The following is a 23678-nucleotide window of genomic DNA, read 5'->3' as shown; positions in this document are numbered from 1 at the left end:
GGAAAGAATCCATGTTTCATCCTACAAAATAAAGCAAGTATCCCAAAAAACTGGAAAGAGTAAAGTAAGTGAAGTATGTCCTATATCATACTATATAGAATACATCTGTAAAAATTAGGATTCCTGACTGAAAGAAGACATATTGAAGATTGAAGATCACAGGTGGTTTTCTACATTTGCAGAGGAGGGAGTCATCATTCTTAGACCACCAGACCATTCCTTCTGTTTCTATTGTTCCCCTGATCCTCAGGAAAACCGCCCTTGGCTATCTAATACAAATTCATTCAAAAATATGTTTTAAAATACAATGTTACGTTCTGGGAACACAGATTTAAAAGACCAGTCTCTGAGCTTGAGAAATTCAATGTAAACTTGGTTTCTAACTCTAAGGTCCCTGAGGGCAAGGACCAGGATTGGTTGATTCTGTACCCTCAGTATACAGCAAGCTCTATTTTATGGAATGAATATGTGGAATGAACAAATGAACAAGTGAATCGGAAGGGCTTTTCTTAGCAGGTGGTCCTCAGTGCAGAGAATGGATTCTGGTCAATAACTAGGAAAGTTGCCTAAAAGTAGAGTGATGAGTGACAGCTCAGAGCATCAGCTCCCATCTCAGCTAGTCACCAGGGGTACCAAGTCACCAGGCCAGGGAGGATCAGCTCCAAGTACAGACAATGCCTCACTGCATGTGGCAAAATAAGTTCCTGCCCCAATTCTCATGTAAAGAAAAGGATTCTATACATGACGAATTGTGTTCTTGCAAGGATAACAAAAGCAGTATCTACAGAAATGCCGTTCTTATTTTAGTACTTTCATTTTTTTCAAAGCAAGTTCCTTTTCCCCACTAGTTGTAAGCTATTCCTGCCAGCATCTTTGAGAGGCAGATCTATAAGCACAGCCCCATTTTAGAGAAACAAAGATTGCTGCTAAAGATCATGGAAAATTATCATCACCACAGACAGGCATCTTTAGAAATTCTGTATCAAGCTCACCCATCCCTTAACTCTTGAACTCCCAGAAGTGGGATTTGACCTCAGAATTGCCCATTCACCAGCATATCTTGGCTTTCAGACTCCTAAGTTTTTTCTTCATTCAGTATGACAATACACATCTTCCTTTTCCTGCCTTTAAGTTAGATCTTTAAGAAATTCATCTTTTTGTCCTCACATTTTTAACATACTGTCCAAATTTCCTAGGACATTGTTTTAGGAACAATCAATGGGCAGGTTTTCTAAGTGTAAGATATGGATAAGGAGTGTCCGAGCATCTCCACTAGGTTTGGTCCATGGCGTGTCCATCTCTTAGTAGCAATGTCAGCATGGGAAGCAAAGCATTTTGGGAAATGATGACCCACAGGCTCAATTTTTAAAGACAAAACACAGCTTGAACCTTTTTTCCCCCAGAAGTAGAAACCATTCATCTTCTTGATATAGTTGGGTTAAATAATAAAATCAAAAAGCCTTTACCGGGCTTCCCTGGTGGCGCAGTGGTTGGGAGTCTGCCTGCCGATGCAGGGGATGTGGGTTCGTGCCCCGGTCCGGGAAGATCCCACATGCCACGGAGCGGCTGTGCCCATGAGTCATGGCCGCTGGGCCTGCGCGTCCGGAGCCTGTGCTCCGCAACGGGAGAGGCCACGACAGTGAGAGGCCCGCGTACCGCAAAAAAAAAAAAAAAAAAAAAAAGCCTTTACCAAGAAGAGTAGACATTTCCTTGCTGTTTGCCTATTTTCTAAGCCTAGTTCTCCAGCTTGCCTATTAGTCCTGCAAGTTACTCAATTTCCTTTCAATAAATTTCTTTCCTGCTTAAATTGGACAGAATCAGTTTCTCTTGTTTGCTACCATAGTACCTAATGGCTTGATCCATTTTAGGGTTAGGGTGACCAGATGTACTATTTTGAGATAATAAAAAATACGACAGCATTCTTGCATGTTTTCTCCCCAAGACTCCTAAAGGGCATCAGTATCTCCCCCCCTTTCCATGGGGCTAAAGTAGACACTGGTGCTGCCCTCGCCCAGGTGGGCATTGCTCATGGCCTAGTTATTATTCGCTGCCAATAACTCTAGCGCTTGTGCACACCGAGCTTGCCATTCATTAAGCATATGTTCTGTGTGTCCCATGGAGCCATGCTTTCCCATTCTCTGCCACCACTGTGCAGATGAAAGCAAGAAGCATATCTCCTTTCTGTCTGATTGCCTCATCTTCCAGAGATCTGAAATGAGCTCGTGGGTAATGTCTAGCTGGCCCACATGCTGTTCCAATACGACTAAAGCAGTACTAAAAGAGGTCAGTCTCTACCCTGCAGGGCCAAGGTGCTTTGGAAGCTGTCCTGATTCATTCAGGTGGGTCAGACTTCTAGGATGGATCAGCCATTTGGACAGAGAAAGCTCCTGTATGAAAGCTCTTCTCCACTTTTATCAACTTGTTACCTGTATTTCCAGTTTAGATCTCTCACCCAAGCTCCAGACCCAAATATATAACTTCATTCTCCATCTGGATGTTATACAAGCACCCCAAACTCATCATTCTATAGATGGAGATGCTAACTGCTCCCTTCTTTTAGTAACAGAACTTCCCAGGTTTTAATCTGGCCAGCCAAGCCAGCCACATACTACATTTCCTAGCCTCCCTTGCAGCTAATTGTGGCCATGGGACTAGATTCAGGACAAAGGTATGTGAGGAGAAGTGATGCGTGTTATTTCCATGCCACCTCTCTAAAAATAAACTACTTGCCCTGACCCTCTGCTTTCCTTGCTTCTGCTTGCTGAAGAGTAACTATCACTGGAGCAGTCTTGGGAGCCACATGTTGGGAATGGTAGACTCAGTCCCACTAGATCTCTACTGTTACGGGAGAGAGAAAAAAAAAGAACAATTCTGTATGAGTTACTACATTTTAGGGTCTTTTTGTTATAGCATCTTAGGCTATACTCTAACTAATCTAATGAAAAAAACTGAACCTGTCTCTCCCTCCCTTACACGTTTCTCCTCCTATATTAGTTCATGTCCACAAATGGCATCCCCAGCAGACCCAAGCCAGGTACCTGGAGGCATCTTTGATACTCCTGTCTTTCAGCCTCCACATCCAACCAACCCAGGACTATGGACTACTTCCTCCATCTCTGGTCACTCTGTCCATTTCTGTCATCTCCACTGCACCACAAGACTTCAGGATCTCATCATATCTTGCCTCTCTTTCTGTAAGCGTCTTCTAGCTGGTTTTTGCTGCAAGTCTGCCTATGTCTAATCTACCCTTCACACTGAGGTGCAAATGATATTTCGAAAATGCACATCTGATCACAGCACTCCTTTACTCTCACCCTTTTAAAGACTCCCTCTAGGCATTCAGAGGTACAAGGGCTCATTTCAGATGGGGCCACTCTCTTCCATTTCTCCCACACCACTAAATTCTCCAGCCATACTAAAATATTTGTACTTTTTGAAAAACATCATGTCCTCTTTTGATTGTTGGCTTTTGCACATGCCGTTTCCTCTGTAAATTTCCCTTCTCTCCGTCCCACTCTTTCTCTAGTAACTCCTACCTATCTTTCCGGACTTCCTCAGCTAGCACTTCCTGTAGATGCTTCTTCTTGCTCTTATTGCAGTCATATTACCCTAGAGAATCACATCACCTTGCCCGAGAAGTTCCTATTTAGTCATCTGTCTCTGCCATTAATAACAAGCTCTCTCCTTCAGGCTTTTAAAAAGTCTGCTACGTAGTAGGTACTCAACCCATTTGTTGAATGATTTAACTCAGTTGATAGATTGTATTATTTGTTCCCAGTTAGTTTTCTCTCCTCACTCTTAGATTGTTCCCTAGAGGTAGAGTACACTTACTACTCCAATGACTAGAAGCTTGACCATGTGACATGCTTTGGTCAATGGAATATGAGTACATGTACCATAAGACTTGTCCAAGCAGAAGCTTAAAAGGCATTTGTGTGGTTTGGCTCTGTGCCCTCCCCCTACCCACCTTGAGTCCTCCACCATGAGAACAGCATGCCTAGATAGTGGCTGCTCCTTCATCCTGGGCCTTGGACTAAGAAGACATTTGGAACTGAGCCAAGTCCACCAATTGGCTACAGTTGACCTGTAACTGACTGCAGCTCTCATAGAACATGAGCGACTAAATGTTTGGTGTTGTGAGCTGTTGAGATTATGGGGTTGCTTGTTGCTGCATCAAAATGCTGACTAATATTCCTATTTGAGGTTCATAATAAGTATTGAGAGCTTACTATTTGCCAAATATTGTGCTACGAGTTGTACATAATCTCATTTTAATTATCACAACAACCCTATAAGGTAAGTTAGCTTCCCCACTTTAAAGAAAATAAGGTAAACTATTAGGTTAGTATTCAAATCCAGGTCAGTTTGAGCCTCATCCCTCTCCCCCAACAGACCCCTGACGAGCCAAGGGCAAAGGAGGAGTAACGATGCAGGATCCCAGTTGAATGTGAAGGTTCTACTCCTATTTTAGAGAACCACGTCCTGCAGGGCTCTAGCTGCTGTAGGAGAACAGGGAAGCATCATGTTCTTCTGAGTTCTTCCTTGTTTCGTGGCCCATAAAGAACTCTAGTTATCCAAAATGCCTTCTTTCATTCTCAGGAAGCCAAAAGCCATCTTGAAGACCAAGATTTTAAGCGTACATATGCCACAGTGACATCCTGTGTAGCTCCTGGGTGAACAGTACCAGCCCCTAGTCCCAGAGGGGCTCTGACATGCCAGCAGTCTCTGCTGTCACAGGGTCACATCCACTGCTCTCCTGTGCCTCACTAGAGCACTCCTCATTCACTCTTTTCCTGTAGATCTTAGGATTTAATTAGAAATACTAAATGCTATTCTTCATCACTTCTCCCTGTAATATTTCCCTGAGTTCTATGAACTCTGAGCCTCACTACCCAATGCCCCATAATAGATACCATGTATGTTCCCTTAAATCAGGAGTTCCAGTTTTACCCACCATAACCAGAAAATAATGTTTCTCTTGGATTCAGGCATTTGAAACAACCAAGTCATATGTAAGTCAGTGACACTATTTCTTATGATAATCAATAAGATACCATAGACTTAGACAAGTAATTTACTCCCTTTTATGTATAGGTAGGTAATATCAGCCTTACTTACTTAGAAGGAACAAAAGGGATAATGTCCATGAAAGCCATTTAACACATAGGAAAGCATTACAGTATCTAAATAAGCAAGAGCAACAATCAGATCATACCTTTCTTTATATTCCTGATTGGCGGTAAGTTGATATAAGAGCTAAAATAGTTGGAAGGGGTGAAGAGGTGAGTGTGTCCTGGAACAAGAAGTTGAGACTAGAAGGGACATTCTAGGGCCATGTTGGCTAGAGTAGGATTCATCTCATCTGGCCCAAAGCACTTGCCTTGCTTCAGCAGTCCCCCTATGACTACATTTAATTGTTCAGAGTGGACCCTATCCTGTCCACCAAGCACTCAGTGCTACTCCACTTGTTCCTCTGAAAATGGTAACAAGAGCTCTACCTTCCCAGCTGCCATTTTTCATTCCAATCATTAGTGGTCAGGGAAAGGCTGAAGACAAATGGGGCTCCCTCCATGGCTCCTCACTAAGGATCTATTGCTTTGTAAGTTTGATTTCCAACTCATCAAAATTAAATGGAGAAAAGTTCAGAACCATAGAATCTTAGAGCTGAAAGTGACCTAAGATGTGACCTCATTCAAAAGATTATAATACATGCAACCCCATGTTCACTGCAGCTTTATTTACAATAGACAAGATATGGAAACAACCTAAGTGTCCGTCGCTTCATGAATGGATAAAGAAGGTGCCATGTATATTTTTTATGTGTGTATATATATATAAAATTTATATTTATATACATGTACACACAATGGAATATTATTCAGTCATAAAAAAGAATAAAATCTTGCCATTTGTGACAACATGGATGGACCCTGAGGTCATTATGTTAAGTGAAATAAGTCAGAAAGACAAATACTGTATGATCTCACTTATACATGTAAACTTTAAAAAGAAAAAACAAAAAAATGAGCTCATAGATACAGAGAACAGATTGGTGGTTGCCAGAGGTGGTGGGTGGGTGAAGGGGGTCAAAGTCTACAAGCTTCCAGTTATAAAATAAATAAGTCCTGAGGATATAATGCACAGCATGATGACTATAGTTAATAATACTGTGTTGACTATTTGAAAGTGGCTAACAGAATAAATGTTGAAAGTTATCACAAGAAAAAAATTTGTAACTATATATGGTGATGGATGTTAACTAGACTTACTGTTGTGATCATTTCATAATATATACAAACATGAACTCATGTTGTACACCTGAAACTAATGTTACATGTCAATTATATCTCAATGAAAAAATAAAATTACATGCCAAAAAGAAAAAAACTGATCATAAGACCCAGATCCCATGGATATACAGTTAATTTGTGAAGAAGATGGGACTGGAACCCAATCCTCAAATCCCAGGTCAGGGTTCTTTCCACTAACCAAGTCCTGGTACTAATGCTACTAATGCTGTACTAAGCACTAGGTACTTGAACTAAGACCACAGCATGGTACTAGCATAGTGTTGCACTAGGACTACTAGAACTAATACCCAAATCTGTATAAACTAGCCATTCAGCAGAATCATGACTCTAAAGAGTAATGGGGATACTGAAACAACCCCCCTCTCCTAGTCTAGAGAGAAGCACCCAGGCTGAGCATGGTGGGACATGGAGAGGGCTGTGACAAGATGCTGGAAGAAGATGCTCCAGTATGAAAAAGGTCTCTTCCATGGAGGAAAGTAGAACAGAGGAGGGAGAAAAATTGAAAAGTATACAGGATCGGAAAGGAGATAATGGAAATTAAGGTGTCAGGAATCTCTAAAAGCAACTCTTCCTTCCCCAGGGCTAATTACACTTTAACCCTCCATACCCAAGCCCATCCTCTCATGGTCACCACGCATCTACCTGAATGCAAACCAAACCAGCCACCGTGTCTGGATACCTCCCTGCCTGCTGCAGGCTGGGTTAGAAGCCACCATGAGGCACCCACAACAGTTAGTGCAGATCTCTATCATGGCCTTTGTACAGGGTATTCCATAATTGTGTGATCACTGTTCCATCACTGGAGTCTCCACCATCAAACTGTAAGCTCCTTGAAGGCAGGGCTGTCTTATTAACCCCAGCACAATGCCTGGATGTGAAAGTAACTCAGCAGCTGACTGTGCGTGAATAAATGTATTAACTCAGCCATCACCTCTTTGGGAGTTTGTTTCCGAGCTGCTCCACTCCCACCCCAGGTTTCAGGCACGTATATGCCTCATCCGTGCTCTCGTAGCACCTGTGCAGCTCTCATGGCTCTTATCATAGGACCTCTTACCTCCATATCAAAATTACCTGAAAACTCATTTGACTCACTGACTAGACTGACAACTCTTTGAGGGCAAGGACTGTGTCTTTTCTCTCTCTATTCTCAGCACCTATCATAATACTTAGAAACCACAGGAATTCAATACAGACCTGGAGAAAGATGAATAAATGAATGAATACAACCAAAAGGGTACCAAAAGAAATGCTAATAGAACAAGCACTCTTCGTCACAGAGAGACCCAAAAGAGTCTCCAGGAAGACGAACTGCCTGCTCCCAGAGTGTCGCCACAGCTCTGGCGTTTCTTGCAGCCTCTGCTGCCAGGAAGGGCTGAAACGCCATCCATATTCAAGAACAAAGACAGAGTGAACCCTCCTCAAGTCCTATTGCTAGATGGTACCTGTTGCTAAAAGAGCAGCTGGTAAGCATTTTGTTTCGTGCAAAACGACAAGGACAACAACAAAACAATTTATTACAGGAAGCAGCATCACAATGACAATGAGAAATCATGAGGCTAAATATACAGCAGAAAAAAAATACAGAATTTTTGTAATGAAAGACGAGGAAGGAGCTGTTAGAGTCTGAGGAAAAAATCCTGAAGGGTTGATTAGAAATTGCTCAGCCTGCATGAAAAGAGAGAAACTAAGGGCGGGGGGAGGGGAGGAGAGGAAGAGATAAAGAGAGAAGAGAGAGAAAGGGAGGGAGAGGGAGAATGAATGTGGTTTTTTTCCTGGCTCTCTGACTCATTTTTAATCTGTCCTTTCCTTTCTCCCTCCCCTTCCACCACCCACTCAAGAGAGGATTCATTGATTGGGCTGGACTGAAATGTCTTACCTTTGCTCTGTGAACAATGAGTCTGAATCCATCTCATCCTTGCTGCTCCTCTCTCTTCCCTCCCTCCCTCTCCCCAGACGCCATTGTTAGCTGCTTCACTTTGCTGAGGCTGAGGCTTGTCCACGGTGGGATGCGGGGGGGAAGGGGAAACTGGGACCAGGGGATGCCAGTGGGATCTCCGGAGCCAGGCTTACTTGCAGAAGCTGGAAGTCCCAGCCCTCTGACAGCTGGGATGGCCCTGATAACTAACCTGTTGCCTGCTTCCAGGCAGGAGCAACCTCTCCAGGTACGGATGGGAGAAAGCACAGACCAGATGAAGCAGCACCTTCCCTCAAGACAAAAACAACCCCCCCCCCCCACACACACACCCCACAAAGCTCAGAGAGGGAGCTCAGGAGAGTGCAAACAGGACTGGCCCGGGGTCTGCGAGGACTGGGTCTAGCGCCCGCTCCAACACACACTTGCTGTGTGCACGTTGCCTCTCTGGGCCTCCATTTGTATAAACTGAGAGGACTGAATTAGATGGTCCCAGGGACCATTTCATGAAAAGCTGTCAGCCATCTAGCAAGGGCTATATGTTCCCCTTCTGCCCCATGCCCTGCAAATCCCTAGAGAGCTCTTTTTGGGTATACCCCAGGGTGTCTGGAAGAGCACCTCTGACTTGGGGACCCCTCCCCAGATGCCTAGCGGACTTCAGGGAGGCGGTGATAAAGGTTCGAGGCCAAAGTTCCCCTCAAATATGATAACTGAGAAGTAGAGGCAAATTAAGGACGTTCAGAATCAGTGAGGGTGGAAGTAGAAGGCACTGGGAGGCCAGGGGAGTGGGGAGACGTGGATCAGGCAATCCCTGAAATTAGAGATGATTCATATTTGAATAATGTGGGAGGGATGAACTCACAGCAGCCAAGAGAAGAGGCTAACTCTGCTGAGGGACCCCTCCCCAAACCTAAGCCTCACAGGGGGCAAAAGCCAGTGTTAGGGACCCTTCATTAGGAATAGAAAGAAAAACTGAAGCAATCTATAATCTTATTCTGAAGCGAAGTGACATAGTGGTTTTGTCTTTCTTCTTAAATGTATTTTACCCTCTTTCAGTCACTTGCCTTAGATATTTTTATCTTGTTCCTCTTTTCCTACTGACTTGATTTTTCCCAGTCTTCAGTGCTCCCAGAGGGGACACAACTTTGTTCTTGGTGCTATTTTCCATTTTCTCTCCTGCCCTTCACTACCCCATCTTGTCTTCACCACTTTTCTGCTCCCTTGTTCCTCTCCTCCATCACTCGGTTCCACCTTGCTTTGAGTTGTTGCCTCAGACCCAGTCCAGACTACCCAAGCCTTCCTAACCCCTCCACCTCCACCCAAGGCAGGGCTGCTCTGTGAATCTCTCAGGGCTGCCCATTCAGCCTGGCCGCCTATCTCTCAACCTCACAGATCATCCTGTGGGAACACGTGTTAGGAACCAGAGCCGTTCCAGACCCCAGGAGGGTGGGGAGAAAGTTCACCAAAAGGGAGGGGGAAACACAGTGGTCTCAGCTAGAGGAAGTGACTCTAATGCTAAGGGAAGGCCCTACCTTCTGAATGTCTCTGCAAATTATCTTTATTAGGGGGTGTTCCCACCTGTTTATGGGGGGAAGAAGGCTCTGCTCTTCTATGGGACCACTCCCCAAATGGTACCAAATGCGAGTGGGGCCCTCAACTCCACAACCAATCAAGCCTCCATCCCCGTGTCCTTCCTCATCCCCGCTCCCCTGCACACCTGGGAGCCACTGAAGAATGCCCCTGGGGCTCCCGGCTTCTCTAGGGAAGGAATTAAGAAGACACTCCTTTACTTCCAACCCCCAGAAAACCAGTTCTCTTAATTAATCAGTTTCCTCCGAGCTTTCATTTTTTTTTTCCCAACCAGGCTTTTCCCAGGACTCACAGCATTACAAAGTCAAGATAAGACCGAGGAAGAACCGTTGTATGAAAGGAGAAATGAACACTGGAAAGAACAATCTCATATCTCGAATGAGTCAAAACACCTGCATCTCGATCCAGCTCACTTGATACGGGGTTTCTCCCCGCCTCCCCCATCATTCTAACACACACACACACACACACACACACACACACACACACACCCCTCCCCCCACTTACCACCAGCCTGCTAAGCAGCTTTAAGCACAATGGGGGGTAACTGGGGGTGCGGTGGGTGGGCTAGGGTTAGAACAGTACCAGTACCGGAATACATATAAAGTTATCCGTCTCGGTAGAAAACGCCTCTTACCTGTTAGCCAGAAGAGAGCAACCCACGCCAGCACGACCCTGTCCATTTTCCCCAACTTCCCATCCAGATTAAGGAGTGAGGGAAGTGGGAAGCGACAGAGACGGGAGGATCGAGGTAACCGAGTGGCGGAGGCGACGGCGGGCGCGAGCGGGCCCCCGGCGTCCCTGGGCGCCGCCGCCCGGGCCGCGCAGGCGGGGCCCCGGGCTGACCGCGCCGCCGGCGGCAAGCGCGCTGCCGCGGGCTCCCGGGGTCCGCGCGGCGCTCGGCTGCGCCTTCCCCGCGGGCTGGCGCACCCGCACGCCCAGGCAGCTCGGCCCACCGAGCGCCTTCCGGCCACAGAGCGCGCCGCGCGGGGGAGCTCAGCCGCCGGCTCCTGGCCCCGCCGCCAGCCGCCCCGGGGCTACCAAAGTTTCTCGGTCACGTGCACGCCCCTGCGGGCCGCAGGTCAGCGCTGAGTGACAAAGTACAGGGGAGAGAGGGGGCGCGGGGGAGGCGGCAGGGCGGGCTGCGCGGAGCCGGGAGCGATCAGCGCGGCTGCTCCCAGCGAAGCCAGCGTTCGGAACCCGAGCCAGAAGCGGGGTTGGGGACTCGAGGAGGGGGAGTCTGGGTACGCACGTGGCCAGGGACATTCTGAACTGGGACAGAGGGACCTGCGGGGACTTGGCATAACTTGTTGGCAAGGGTGTGCGCTTTCGCTGACCCCCCTGCCCTGCCCCTCCGTTCGGTTCCCTTTTTGACAGTGCAAGGAACCGAGGGGCTCAGCAGAATTGGAAAAGGTAGGCGGGAATCCCTCGTTGAAACTTTCTCCTGTTAAAACATTATGAGGTTAAAGCATTATGAGATAAGGGCATGCAGCTCTTTAACAGAAAATATGTAAAACCAGAATGAAATGAACAATTATACGTCTCACATTTGTACAACATTTAATCGCTTCTCGGCCTTTTGGCTAAAATCAGGCGCATTTGTACAACAGTTTGCAGGGCGCATTAACATGGATTACTCCGTTTCTTAAAAGGATCTTGTGTGTGTAGGAAAGGATTCTAAATGTATGTGTTTCGAGACAACCGAGAAATGTGTATGTTAACGAACATATTAAGCATCTACTAGGTGCTAAGAACCAAGGCTACAAAGATGAGGAAGACAGACTTCCTGCCATAAAGGGGCCTCATCTTGGGGCCCGGAGAGGGAGGTAGATCAGCACATTGAACACAAAACACATACTGGTAGTAAAACAGAGCAAATGCTATGATGGAGATCTGGAGAAAGGGCCCTCAGAACATGAAGGAAGGAGCAGTTTAGTGGGGAGTGGGGGAGAGTGGGCAACACCACAGTAAAGAAGGGGTAACATCCCAATTGGTATTTGCAGAATGGGCAAGATTTGTGCTATTGAGGGATGGGGGGTGGAAAGGGGACAGGTCAGGGGGAATTCTGGGCAGAGGAAAGAAAGGAGACAAGGCAGAAAGGTAGAAAATTCCTCTGAAAACAGAGTGGTTCTAGGCTTGAGGAGAGTTCCTGGAGAGAGACTCTAGGTGCTTAGGAATGAATGAATGTATATGTGAAACGGAGATGAGATGTGAACATCAGAAATGGTGAGAATTGACTCTGGTCTTTCATGGCTGCCTGACATCGCAATTCCCTTCTTATTTTCGAGGAATCCCAGCTATGGAAGCCAAAAAATCTAGAGCAGTCTCCCCAACTGGGGACCCTCTCACTCAGAGCTTTTTGAACCTGGAGCACATGAGGCAAGAAGCAGAGTCAGCGGAGAATCAGTTTTGCTGCTGAGGTGGGCAGCTGGCGTCCAGTGTTCACAGGCCAGCCATGGCAGAGGTCAGGCCATCAGACTACTGTGATGTGCGGTTTTTGACTGTGCTCCTGGTTGTGTAGCCTCTCTGGGTTCCAGCTCACTTTCTACACCTGGCTCTTCAGACTTCCTGGCAATTCTGTGAGGCACCCCATATCCTCTTGTAAATTCTCTCTTTGCTTATTTTGGCCAGAGATGATTTCTGAAGCTTGCAATTAAGAACCCTGACTAATATGCTGTGTGAGAGAAATTTGGAGGATTATTTTCTTTCATATACAAAAGAAGGAAGGAAGGAGGGAAGGAAGGAAGGAAGGGAGGGAGGAAGGAAGAAAGGAAGGAAGGAAGGAAGGAAGGGGAAAATCGAAATAAAGGAGATACCTAACATTTGTGGGTTTCCTATTAGGTTCTAGACGCAGTCCTAGATGTTTCACAAGCTTTCTCGGTTAATCCTAATGAGGAAACTCAGGCCCAGAGAATTTAATCATCTTAAGATCAGGTAGCTAGCAGGTGGCAAAGGTAGGATTTGAACTGAGATCTTGTGGCTCAAAGCATATTCCCTTTGCACTATAAAACTGACATCTAAAAAAAAAAAAAAACTGATATCTAGACCAGAGGGTTGATATGATGATGTATTTGTATCATCTACAAATTATTTACACACATTTACTGTGTGTGTGTGTATATGCATATGTGCCCATGAACACACAGCATAAGAGTTTGAATAGTGTTTAGTATTTAAGCATACATAACGATGGTATTTTATGCAAAACTTGGACATTAGAGTTGAGAAATTGGAAATGGGGGATGGACTAAGCTAAGGGAACCTGGATGTGCATGGAAAGTGGAAAGGGAGAGCCCACAGAAGTGAGCTTTGAATGTGTGCTTGGTGTTTGTTTGTCAGCAAGGAGTCAGGGCACTTGGGGAAGAGTTTGTGCCAGAGTGGATCATAGAATGCAGGGGCCTGGTCCACCATCCAGGGAATGTATTTTCTGTGTAGCACACTGCATGTCTATCTTCTAGCTAGAGAGATACGGTTGATCAGCATCTTCCTGAGGGGGTGGAGCCTGGGCCATCCCTAAGGAGATGCTAAACTGGACTAAATCATGGTGTGTACCCCTCCCTAATGCATGTTATTACCAAGGTGATGGAGGGTTAAGAGGAACTTTAAGGGTACACCTGATGATTCAAAACATGCAGCCTAAAGGATGGAGGTAGGAGGAGGGTGGGACAATGGTATTATTTTGCTGTATTGGTGGAGGTAGCAGGATATGACATCAGAACCCTGGTGCTCTTCCAAGTGTGGTGTTTGAACTTCGGCATCAGAATCACATAAAAGTGTTTGCTTAAATGCAGATTACCAGTCTCTACTAAGAACTATGAGATCAGAAATTCTGGGTGGGACCTAGAAATCTGCATTTTAACTGCCTTCCTCACATTCTTCTGAAGCTCACTAATGTTTAAGAAGCATTACTTAATCACTTTTTTGTTTTTCTGGGAGGCTGTTGAGTTGATGTTTGCAAATGAGCCTCAGATTCAGATCTGGTTAAGCTCCAGTGGTCCGTTTATCCTGGCCAAATGGGACAGGACCCCCATAGAGATGAATTTTTCACCGCCAAGGGAAGGGTCCGGATCCCCAACACTTCAAACGTTCTGCTGCAACCAGAGACAAAATGTCAGAATATAGGCCTGTGTGGGACCAGATCAGGATTCCCAGGAAGCCACAGCTGGAATTGTATATGATGGGGAGTGGGTGTGGACTGACGGGTGGCTTTGCCAAAGTTGCACCCTTTAGAACAGAATTAGGACATGGAGAAAAGAGAAGTGAACCACCGCAAGGAGACAGGCTGGTAGCTGGTAGCAACCACATAGTTATAAATATAATGCAGCTGAATCCTCTTTAAAACATGATTTCATTGCAGGCACATAGGCATGCATGCACATGAATTCTGCTGAACGTAGATCTTTTTAAAGCACACAGATAATATCACATTTCTACTTCTCTCTGATCTGTTCTTCCAGGAGGAATCTATGAGGTGTGACTTTAAAACAGATACCATGTTTCTTACCTAAGTTTTGTTCCTCTTTCCTTCCCTTGTGCTACCTTTTCAGTTTGTTAATGTTCCCCATCCCCCATATCTTCAAAACCACCTGCAATGAATTATAATTTTTTTACAAAAATCTAAATTAAAGTGATAAACTAAAATAAACAAACAAACAAACAAATACTGGAGACTCTAGGCACCCTGTACTGGAAACTGGAAACATTTTCAATCTGGAAGCCATTTCATATTGCAGAATAAATTGTTTCATTAAGAAAATGCTTTAAAGAAAGGAAATGCAAATATAAAGCACATGATGCCAAAGAATTTTAAAAAGCTCTACTGCCAAGAACAGTGGTAAGTATATAATAAGTAAAAGATTGGGAGCATGTACTGAAAATTTCACATACTTGAAGCAGATTTAACCCAAGAGCGTGCTGTCTCAGGCTTCAAATCAAACTGCGGTGGTGCAGTGGGGGCAGAATTCCATGATGTCTGCTTGCCCCGTGCTGAGGCCAGACCCCACCAATGGTAGGCGGCTCCCACCTGAGCTAGCTCTCTATGCTTTCCCCACAGAGGTCTACCCAAGGATAATGTGCAGACAAAAAGAGCAGAACATCAAACTATATTTAGGGCATGGTCTCAAATGTGGAAAATGTATTTAAAAGAGATGATGGAAGCAACAAAAGAGTAATAATGGTTATCTCAGGTAGGATAGTCATTCATTTATATTTTCTTCTTTAGATTTTCTACATGCTCTAATAGTTCTACAATGAAGAAAGAGTTGCTTGGACAAAAGATACAGCTGTGCCACAATTTACTCAGTCTCTAGGACATCCCTGGAGGAAGGAGAGAGTCACCAGGAAGGTGTGACGGGTGTTTTATCAGGCCTGTATCTTTAGCCAGATACAAAGCCCCCAAATGTACACCTGCACTCATTCTGTCTCAATCATGAGCTGTTAATCAAGTTAATTATGAGCAGTTGAAGCCCTGGGAGCCCTTAGTGACTGACAGTTCATCCTATAATTTCTCTGTGAGTTACAGAGCCAAAGATGAAGTAAGGCTGCTTCTCTTTTAGAAGCCCTATCTCCAGTTTCTGCTTTTGTTTTTGTTTCAGTGTTAGCCTCCTTAGGAAACCAGCACAGCATCAACAGCCCCCCAGATTAGCAGCAGAGCAGATTCCAGTGATCAAGCAGCATCCTTTAGCCCAAAGGGGGAATGATGAAGGGGGCCTGTCTTTCTGTATTTTATCCAGGCTTTGGATTCTAGGTCTTGGCGATTAAGCCAGAAGATTGCTTCTCAGCCCTAAGCATTCTCCTAGAGGCCTTCTCCCCTGGCACGGGTCAAAGACAGAGCCCAAGAGAGGGAAGTGAGCCAGAATAAGTATGTCATCCAATGACCTCACCCCCAGAAAACAGGCAGGTAAGGCAGCTGGAACAACAGAGTCAGAACACTGAACAGCACGAAGGGAAGCAGCTCTAGCAACGGAAGGGTCATTTGCGGGCCCTGGAAAGCTAGTGTTAAAGAACAGAAGCCTTGACCTTTGTGTTGGAGTTGGGGGGTGAGGCTCTCTCTTGAATCGTTAATTCTGTACTCCTACCCGATTCTGAGTGGGTGCCCTATACACAGAGATGATCAATATGTATTTCTGTCTAATTAATTACAACCTGTTCCAGGGCCTTCTTCCCTTTTCCTCATCTTCTCTTCTCTCTTGAATTCATTCATTTATTTATTCCATACACATTCACTGAGCACCTACTGTATTTTAGATACTATGCTGTCTAGAAATTCAAGATGAGTAGGAATTCAAATGAGTCATAGCTTCTTCTGTCAAAGAGCTTACAGTTGAGTTGTAGCCGTGTGTGTGTGTGTGTGTGTGTGTGTGTGTGTGTGTATGTGTGTGTGTTGGGGTGGGGGAGAGACAGACACATGGCCTTTAAATGTGATAGTGTGACAGGGCCCATATTAGGACATGTTCTAGGTATGGTTTGGGAACAAAGGGAGAGGGGTCAGTTACCCGTCTGGAGTGCTGGTCAGAGATGTCTTCATGAAAAGGTGACCCCTGAGCTAAGTCTTAAACATGATCTGGGCAGAATTTCTAAAAGCAGAAATGGAGCAGGAGGTAGTGCAGATGCATAAGCAGTGGGCCGAGATGAGAGTGGGGCCAGCTGCCAGGAATATGAGTCAGCAATGAGGCTGGAAAAGTTGGCTGAGGTCGGACCAAGGTGATCCAGGCTATCAGGTCTGGACTGAACTCTGCAGGCATTGGACCACCCATAAGGATATCTAAGCAGAAGAACAAGATCAGACCTGTATGTCAGCCAAGTTATTGTGGCCACAGGATGTAGGATGTATTGGTGGAAAGAGAGACAACAGGCAGAGGCCTCTTCCATGGGAGAGCCCAAGAAGGAACAAGTACCAGAACTAAGCTATAGCGTGGCAGGAATGAGAAGCAAATAGTATGTAAGAGAGACATTACAGGGAGACACAAGAAGTAGAATCCACGTGACCTGACAACAGGTTGCGTGTGTATAGACTGAGCAAGCCAAGGAATCACCAGACTTCAGGGTGAGTTACTCAAGAATGTGGTGTGCATTCAGGCAATATCTAGAGATGATGGGGAACTTGGAGATTCCCCTTTTTTGCTTTGGCAAAGCACCGTGTAATAAACATCCTTGAGCACCTATAATGAACAACTTGGAATACTTATGTTAAAGAAGCAGGGGTCTCACAGAGGTCAGAGCCGCTCATGGGCTGTGTGGCCTGGGGAAGGCACTTTACCACTCTGAGCCTCAATTTCTCACTCTGCAAAATGGGGATGATCATTGAATCTATTTCATAGGGTTGTTATGAAGAGGAGAGACGAGATTACGCTGTGCAGTGTTTAGCAGGGAGTCTGACACGGTAGCTTTCAATGAATGTTAGCTATTATTACTATTATTATTAGCACGGGTTGGAGGATGCATGTTAACCGTACTGTCAGGGCCTTAATTTAAACTAGCATCAGGACAAAAATAGCATGAGGAAAAACATTTTCCTAAAATGCTGTTTCTTTTGGGGTGGTTTCATAATGCTCAGCTGAAAATCACACCTCATACTTAATATTTAAAAAAAAAAAAAGTAGAAGCCATCCAAATTTCCAATGGCTTCTCACCCCTTTAGACTGAAATCGAAAATCCTCACAGTGACCTTATAAGCCCTGCATGATTTGGCCCAAGCTCCCTCTGCAATATCCTCTCTGCTCTCCCCCTTGCTCACTTCACTCCAACCACAGACTTACTTTGCTATTCCTTAAACACCCCTGACGTGTGCCCACCTTGGAGTTTTTGCACTTTCTACTCCCTTGGTCTGGAACGCTCTTTGCCTGACATCTTCATGGTTTGCTTCCTCACTTCCAGTGTTTGCTTAAATTTCATTTCTTCAAATAGAGGCTCTTCTGACCGCCCTAAAATTGTCCCCTCCATCCGTCCCTATTCCCTTATCCTGTATTATCTTTCTTCATTGGACTTATTGTCCAATAAGATGTTCAGACATCTTATTATATACATAGTTGTTTCTTTCTTTATTGTCTGCCTTCCTCATTATTAGGTTTGTTCTGTTCAACTTATTATCGTGCCTGAAATAGAGCCTAGCACTCAGCAGACTCTTAATATTTGTTAAATGAATGAAGCCCTTCCTCTCAGCAACTCTTCTCTTAGTTTCCGTGGTTTTCTCCCTGCTTCCTCAGACATTCCTTCTTCCTTACCTTTCCTGGGTTTTCTTTTTCTAACTGACTTCTAAATGTTGGTGTTCCTCAGGACTCCATCCTGGATCCGTTTTTCCTCTCTTCACTCTCAGCCTAAGCAGTCGCATCTATTTCCATGAATTTAAGTACCAGCTTTATGTGGCTTACTTCCAAATTCTATCTCTAGCCCAGAGCTCCAGACTTAGCCGATTGCCTGCTTGACATCTCCACTTGACTGTATAAATAGGCATTTCAAAAGTAACATGTCCATAACTGGATTCTTGATCCCTCCGGCCCCAACAAAAACCTGCCCCCCTCTAGAATTTCTGAATAGGAAGATCAATGTGGTTGGAAAAAGAGAAAAACTGTTCTGTTTACATAGGACTTTACTTAAGTAAAACTGGAAAAAAAATCAATTGTATCAAAGAAGGAGAGGAGGAGGTAATAGAATTATGAGGCGCGTTGGACCCTCTTTGGCACTAGCACAGTCCTCGCTATTTTACAAAAAGACACCACTTGCCACTGGGTTACCCGAGTCGAAACCCTAGGATTCCTCCCTTTCTCTTACTTCTGCAGCCAATCCATCAGCTAGTTCTGTTTTTCCACAAAGTACAATTGAAACCGTCCTCACCTCTCCATGTCTGCTCCATGTCTCTGTTCTAGGTCATCATCATCTCACGTGGACTCCTGAAGAAGCCTCCTAACTCATCTCCTCGTGACCATTCTTGCTGATTTGAACCTGTTCTCCCAGTAGCATCAAGAGTGACCTTCTTAAACTGTAAACTATATAATGACACTTTAAAAAAATCCCTTAAATGACCACCCACGTCCTTAGAGTAATACTTGCACCCCTGACACTGGCCATGCCCACATCTCTGCTGGTCACTCTGTCCTCAGCATGCACCACTCTCCACCTGACTGGATACACTTCAGCAACACCAACCAGTCTTCCATCTGTTCTGAGGATTCAACAAATTCTTTATTGCGTGAGGCCTTTTCATGTGCTGTTCCCTCTGTCTGGAATGCTCTTCTTTCAGCTCTTCGCATGACTAGCTCCGTACCTTTGCATCCTTTCTCATTTTAAGTGGCACCTCCTCGGAGAGGTTTGCCTCCGATCACCTATTTAAACATTTAACAGTTAAATCCAAATATTCTTTTGAATTTTTAAAATAAGATAAAGCGATCTTGGCCAAGATGGAGTAACAGGAAATGAATTTATCCAGCAGCCTGAAACAACTAAAAAACTGGTTAAAATATATGAAACAATGTTTTCAGATACTGGACATCAGGAAGCAGAGATGAGTAATCCTTGAAAGAACAGAAACAGGGTTAGCCCTGTGATTGCCCCAGGTTGTTGCCTAGAGAGAGGATCCAGAATGCAGCATCAAGAGGGGTAACCTAGGCAGAGTCCTGTGGTCTCCCTGGGTTAAGGAGATGGTGTTGGGTGTCTGGTAGGCCAGGGTGGCTAGAGTTCACAGGGCAGAGTACCAGACAGAGAGAGCAGCACGAAGAAAAAGCTCTGGAAATCTGCTGAGGATCTCCCTTGGAGCTCCAGCTGAATACTGATCAGTGCATGTGTGGGAGGAAACTATACAGTGCCAGGGAAAGAACAACGTGAAAGGATTAGAAGGAACAATCCTTGAAATTCACACAGGGCTAGAAATAGTCTGTGTTTCCATTAGCCAAAGTGGGAAAACCTCTAAATTCATGGGTTGTCAGGAAGAGTACTCAGAAGGGTGTTATATCAGCAGAGGAGAAAATTAGTCCTAAAGGTTGCTCTGATTCCGAATAACAAAGCAAACCTTTGTTTAATAATAAAAGCAAACCTCAAAAGAAGGAAAAACTAGACTAAAATTGTTTCCAAATAACATAACACAAAGCACAAGAATATTTATAAGAATACAAAAATATGCAGCATTCAACAGGGTAAAATTTACAACTGTCATCCAACCAAGCATTGCCAAGCTTACAGAGAAGCAGGACAAAATACAACCCATAATAAGGAGAAAAATCAACCAATAGAAACAGACCCAGAAATGACAGATGATGAAATGAGTAGGCAAAGACATTTAGTACTTATTATAACTATATTCCTTATTATAACTACATTCCATGTTAAAGGCAGAGGACAGATAGACCATGTTAAGTAGAAATATAGAAGATATAAAAAAGATTTAAATCAAATTCTGAAGATGAAAACTAAATGATTTGATACAAAAAATACACTAGATGGGATTAGTAACAAATTAGACACTACAGATGAAAAGATTAGTAAACATGAAGAAATAGCAGTAGAAAATGCAAAATAAAATGCAAAGAACAAAGACTGAAGGGAAAAAAATGAAAAGAATATTAGTGAACTATGGGGCAACTTTAAGCAGCCTAAGGGGGGTAGTGAGGAAACTTTTGGGGGTGGATATGTTCATTATCTTGATGGTGGTGATGGTTTCACAGCCGTACACATATGTTAAAGCTCATCAAGTTGTGTGCTTAGGATATATGTATTTAACTTACTGTACTTCCATCATGTCTCAACATTGGTATAAAAAAGCAGTCTGGAACTAAAATCCCAGATAATAACATGGGAGATGGCAGTGGGGTGGTGGAGCAGTGGGTTGGGATACTAAGTGAGGGGAAGCAATAGCTTTCTAAGCTTCTTGTCTATTTGGGAAGAATGGGTCTATTTGTCTAATAGGTAATGGGTACCTATTAACTGTATAAGTTGTTATAAAAATATGTTTTAAAACAAGTGTCTTAAAAAAATAAAATAAAACAAGTGTCTTAAAAATATGGGTAGCTACTGAATGAAGCAAAATAGAATGCATAACTTGAAACCAATGTAAGAGAAAGTAGAGCAAAAAATAACTGATCAATTCAACTAAAGCAGAAAAAGGAAAAATAAGAAAACTAGAAAGATAGTAAACAGAAATTGAAAATACTTGAAGTTTTTTATTCAAGAAACTAGAAAAAGAACCACAAACTAGCCTGAAGTAATAGAAAGAGGGACTCTGTAAACTTAAAAGCAGAAATAAAAAGAAATAGGAAAACTGTAAAGTTCATCAATAAAACCCAAAGTTGTTTTTTTTTTAAGATCAATAAAATAAACTTTGGCAAGTATTAAGAGGAAAAAAGACAAGGTATAAATAACATTAGGAATTATGTATATTTTAAATTACAAGCAAATATTTTATGCCAATAAATTTTGTTTTTTAAATCAACTTTATTGAAGTATAATTTACACACAATAAAATGCACACCTTTCAAATGTATTATTTGAGGAGTTTTGACAACTATATGCCACCTGTAATGACTACCACCACAATCAAGGTATTTCTGACAACCCAGGAGTTCTCTTGTCAGTTCTCAGTCAATCCCCTTTGTCTACCTCTTGGCCCTAGGTAACTGCTGATCTGATTTCTAAATGATAGTTTTGCCTTTTCTTGAGTTTTGTATAAGTGGAATCATACAGTATCTATCCTTTTATGTATGCCTTTTTTCATTCAGCAAAATTATCTTGAAATTCATCCATGTTGAATATCAATAGTTCATTGCATTTCATTCCTGAATAGCAGTCTACTATGGATATACCACAATTTTTAAATCAGTTCATCTCTTATTGAACACTTGGGTTGTCCAGTTTGGGGCTCTTATAAATAGAGCTGCTATGAAATTCATTTCCAGGGGGATATATTTTTTCATTTCTCCTAAATGAGTGGAAATTCTTGGTCCTATGATAAATGTATGTGTAACTTTGTGAGAAACTGCCACTGTATGAAAATTCTAGTTGCGTCACATTCTTGCCAACATTTTACAGCAATATAAATGAAAACCTAAATGAAATAGACAATTTTATAAAAAGTAATGAATTACCAAAATTGGTTGAAGGAAAAGTAGGAAACCTGAAAAGACTAATAACCATGCAAAGTATTGAAATGGTAATCAAAGGTCAACCCCACCCTCCAAAGATATACTATGATCAAAAAGTTTTACTAGTGAAGTTCTACCAAAGTGTCCAGGAATAGATAATTCCATCTGTTGTTCAAAGTGAACAAAGATAGCAGTTCATTTTATGAGGCTATTACAACGCTGATACCAACATTTTGTAAGGATATCATGAAAAAAATCTGTAATTTAATATCACTTCAATCAAGGAAGCAAAAATCCCACATTAAGTATGCTTTAAAAAATAAGCAATGCCAAGCATGATCAATAAGAGGTTATAGTAGTAGGAATGGTAGGATGCTTTAACATTAGAAAAATCTAGCAATATCATTTATTGAGCTAACCAATTAAAGGATAAAACCATATGGGCATCTGAAAAGATGCACAAAAAGCATTTAATAAAATTTCAACTCCTGTTCTTGATTTTAAAACATATACATACAACACGTATACACATACTCAATAAACTGAACACAGATAGGAATTTCTGCGGGAAGCACATATTACTAGAAAATCCAAGAAAATCGACTGGCACTATTTGAACCAATTTGAGAGCTCAGCAGGGTGACTAAATACACAAGATTAACACTAAAATCAATACCTTCTCTACACACCAGCTTTAACTAATTAGAAAATATAATGGAAAAAAGAAATACATATAAGAGTTCCAAATATATTCTAGGAATAAAACAACCAAAAAATAAATAAAGAAACCAGACCTTTATGAGGAAATCTATAAAACTTTATTCAAAGACATTATTTAAAATCTCAGCCTCTTACTGTATGTTTCCTTCCAAACACTTAAGAAAAACTGCGTTTTTGAAAACCATGTTCTTTGAAACAATAATGTCATTTAAGAATGGGGAAAACCCAAATCAAATCATACCGGTGGTTTTCATCATCTTACCCGCCTCCCTCATCCTTAGATTGTAAACTTCTTGAGGGAAAAGATCGTTAGTCGTGTTCCTCACTCTGTCCCCCCACCCAATACCTTTCACAATTCTCAGCACAGATTTGGCCCCTTACAGTTGTAAAACATCGAAGAATCTGAAGCACTTGCTGGTCCTCTTTCTCTCTACCTATTTTGATGGATGTTACGCAATAATATACCGAAATTGCTCCAAGCCTTCCAGGTGATAAGACCTCCGCCAACGACTCCTGCCAGACAATCAGAATACTCCTCACCTGTGACCTCTCCCTGCCCCCACCCGCCCCCAAGGCCGCAAGAGGGGGAATCTTACAGTCTCGGGCTGTTTTTCTCCTGGTGAGGCCAATGCGCCTGCGCACCGTGCCCTGATTGGCTGAGAGCTGCGGACCTGCGCGCGCAGGCCTCCACCTCGGTTACTAAAGAGCGTGAGCCGGACGGGGGCGGGTGAGGGTGGCACTGTCTCTGGCCCGCCTTGAGGCTTGTACCACGCCCGCCATGCCTAACCGCAGGGCCAGTCGCAATTCCTACTATTTCTTCGTGCAGGAGAAGATCCCCGAACTACGGCGGAGAGGCCTGCCCGTGGCTCACGTCGCTGACGCCATCCCCTACTGTTCCGCTGACTGGGCGGTAAGGCTGGAGGCCAGTGAGCCCAGGGTCGGGCTGTTGAGCAAATGGGAGGGAAACAAGACTCGAGGAGGCCAGTGACCCCTGGGCCCCTCCTGGAGGGGGAGGGACACCCCCACCCCCACCCTTCCGCGGCTCAGGGCAACCGACGCCGCTTCCGCCTCCCTGTA

At 43.8% G+C, this 23678-nt stretch overlaps 2 protein-coding genes across 6 annotated transcripts in view; one reads left to right on the top strand and one right to left on the bottom strand.

Moving 5' to 3' along the window:
• ILDR2 (immunoglobulin like domain containing receptor 2) overlaps positions 1 to 10769 on the bottom strand; it is a 58785-nt gene extending 48016 nt beyond the window's left edge. For both annotated transcript variants that reach the window (XM_073804764.1, XM_073804759.1), the window contains exon 1: positions 10451 to 10769. In XM_073804764.1, the coding sequence (XP_073660865.1) occupies positions 10451 to 10496 (46 nt within the window). In that variant the 5' untranslated portion in view covers positions 10497 to 10769. The remainder of the gene's footprint in view (positions 1 to 10450) is intronic.
• MAEL (maelstrom spermatogenic transposon silencer) overlaps positions 1 to 23678 on the top strand; it is a 132234-nt gene that overhangs the window by 42824 nt on the left and 65732 nt on the right. For 3 of the 4 annotated variants that reach the window (XM_019935481.3, XM_019935483.3, XM_073804772.1), the window contains one exon: positions 23428 to 23511. In XM_019935481.3, the coding sequence (XP_019791040.1) occupies positions 23428 to 23511 (84 nt within the window). Of the gene's footprint in view, positions 1 to 11884; positions 23512 to 23678 lie in introns of those variants that run through there. The other variant, XM_019935482.3, reaches the window with a different exon arrangement.

The sequence above is a fragment of the Tursiops truncatus genome, chromosome 1 (assembly GCF_011762595.2).
Source record: "Tursiops truncatus isolate mTurTru1 chromosome 1, mTurTru1.mat.Y, whole genome shotgun sequence".
In the NCBI taxonomy this organism is placed as follows: Eukaryota; Metazoa; Chordata; class Mammalia; order Artiodactyla; family Delphinidae; genus Tursiops; species Tursiops truncatus.
This window is presented reverse-complemented; position numbering and strand designations above follow the sequence as displayed.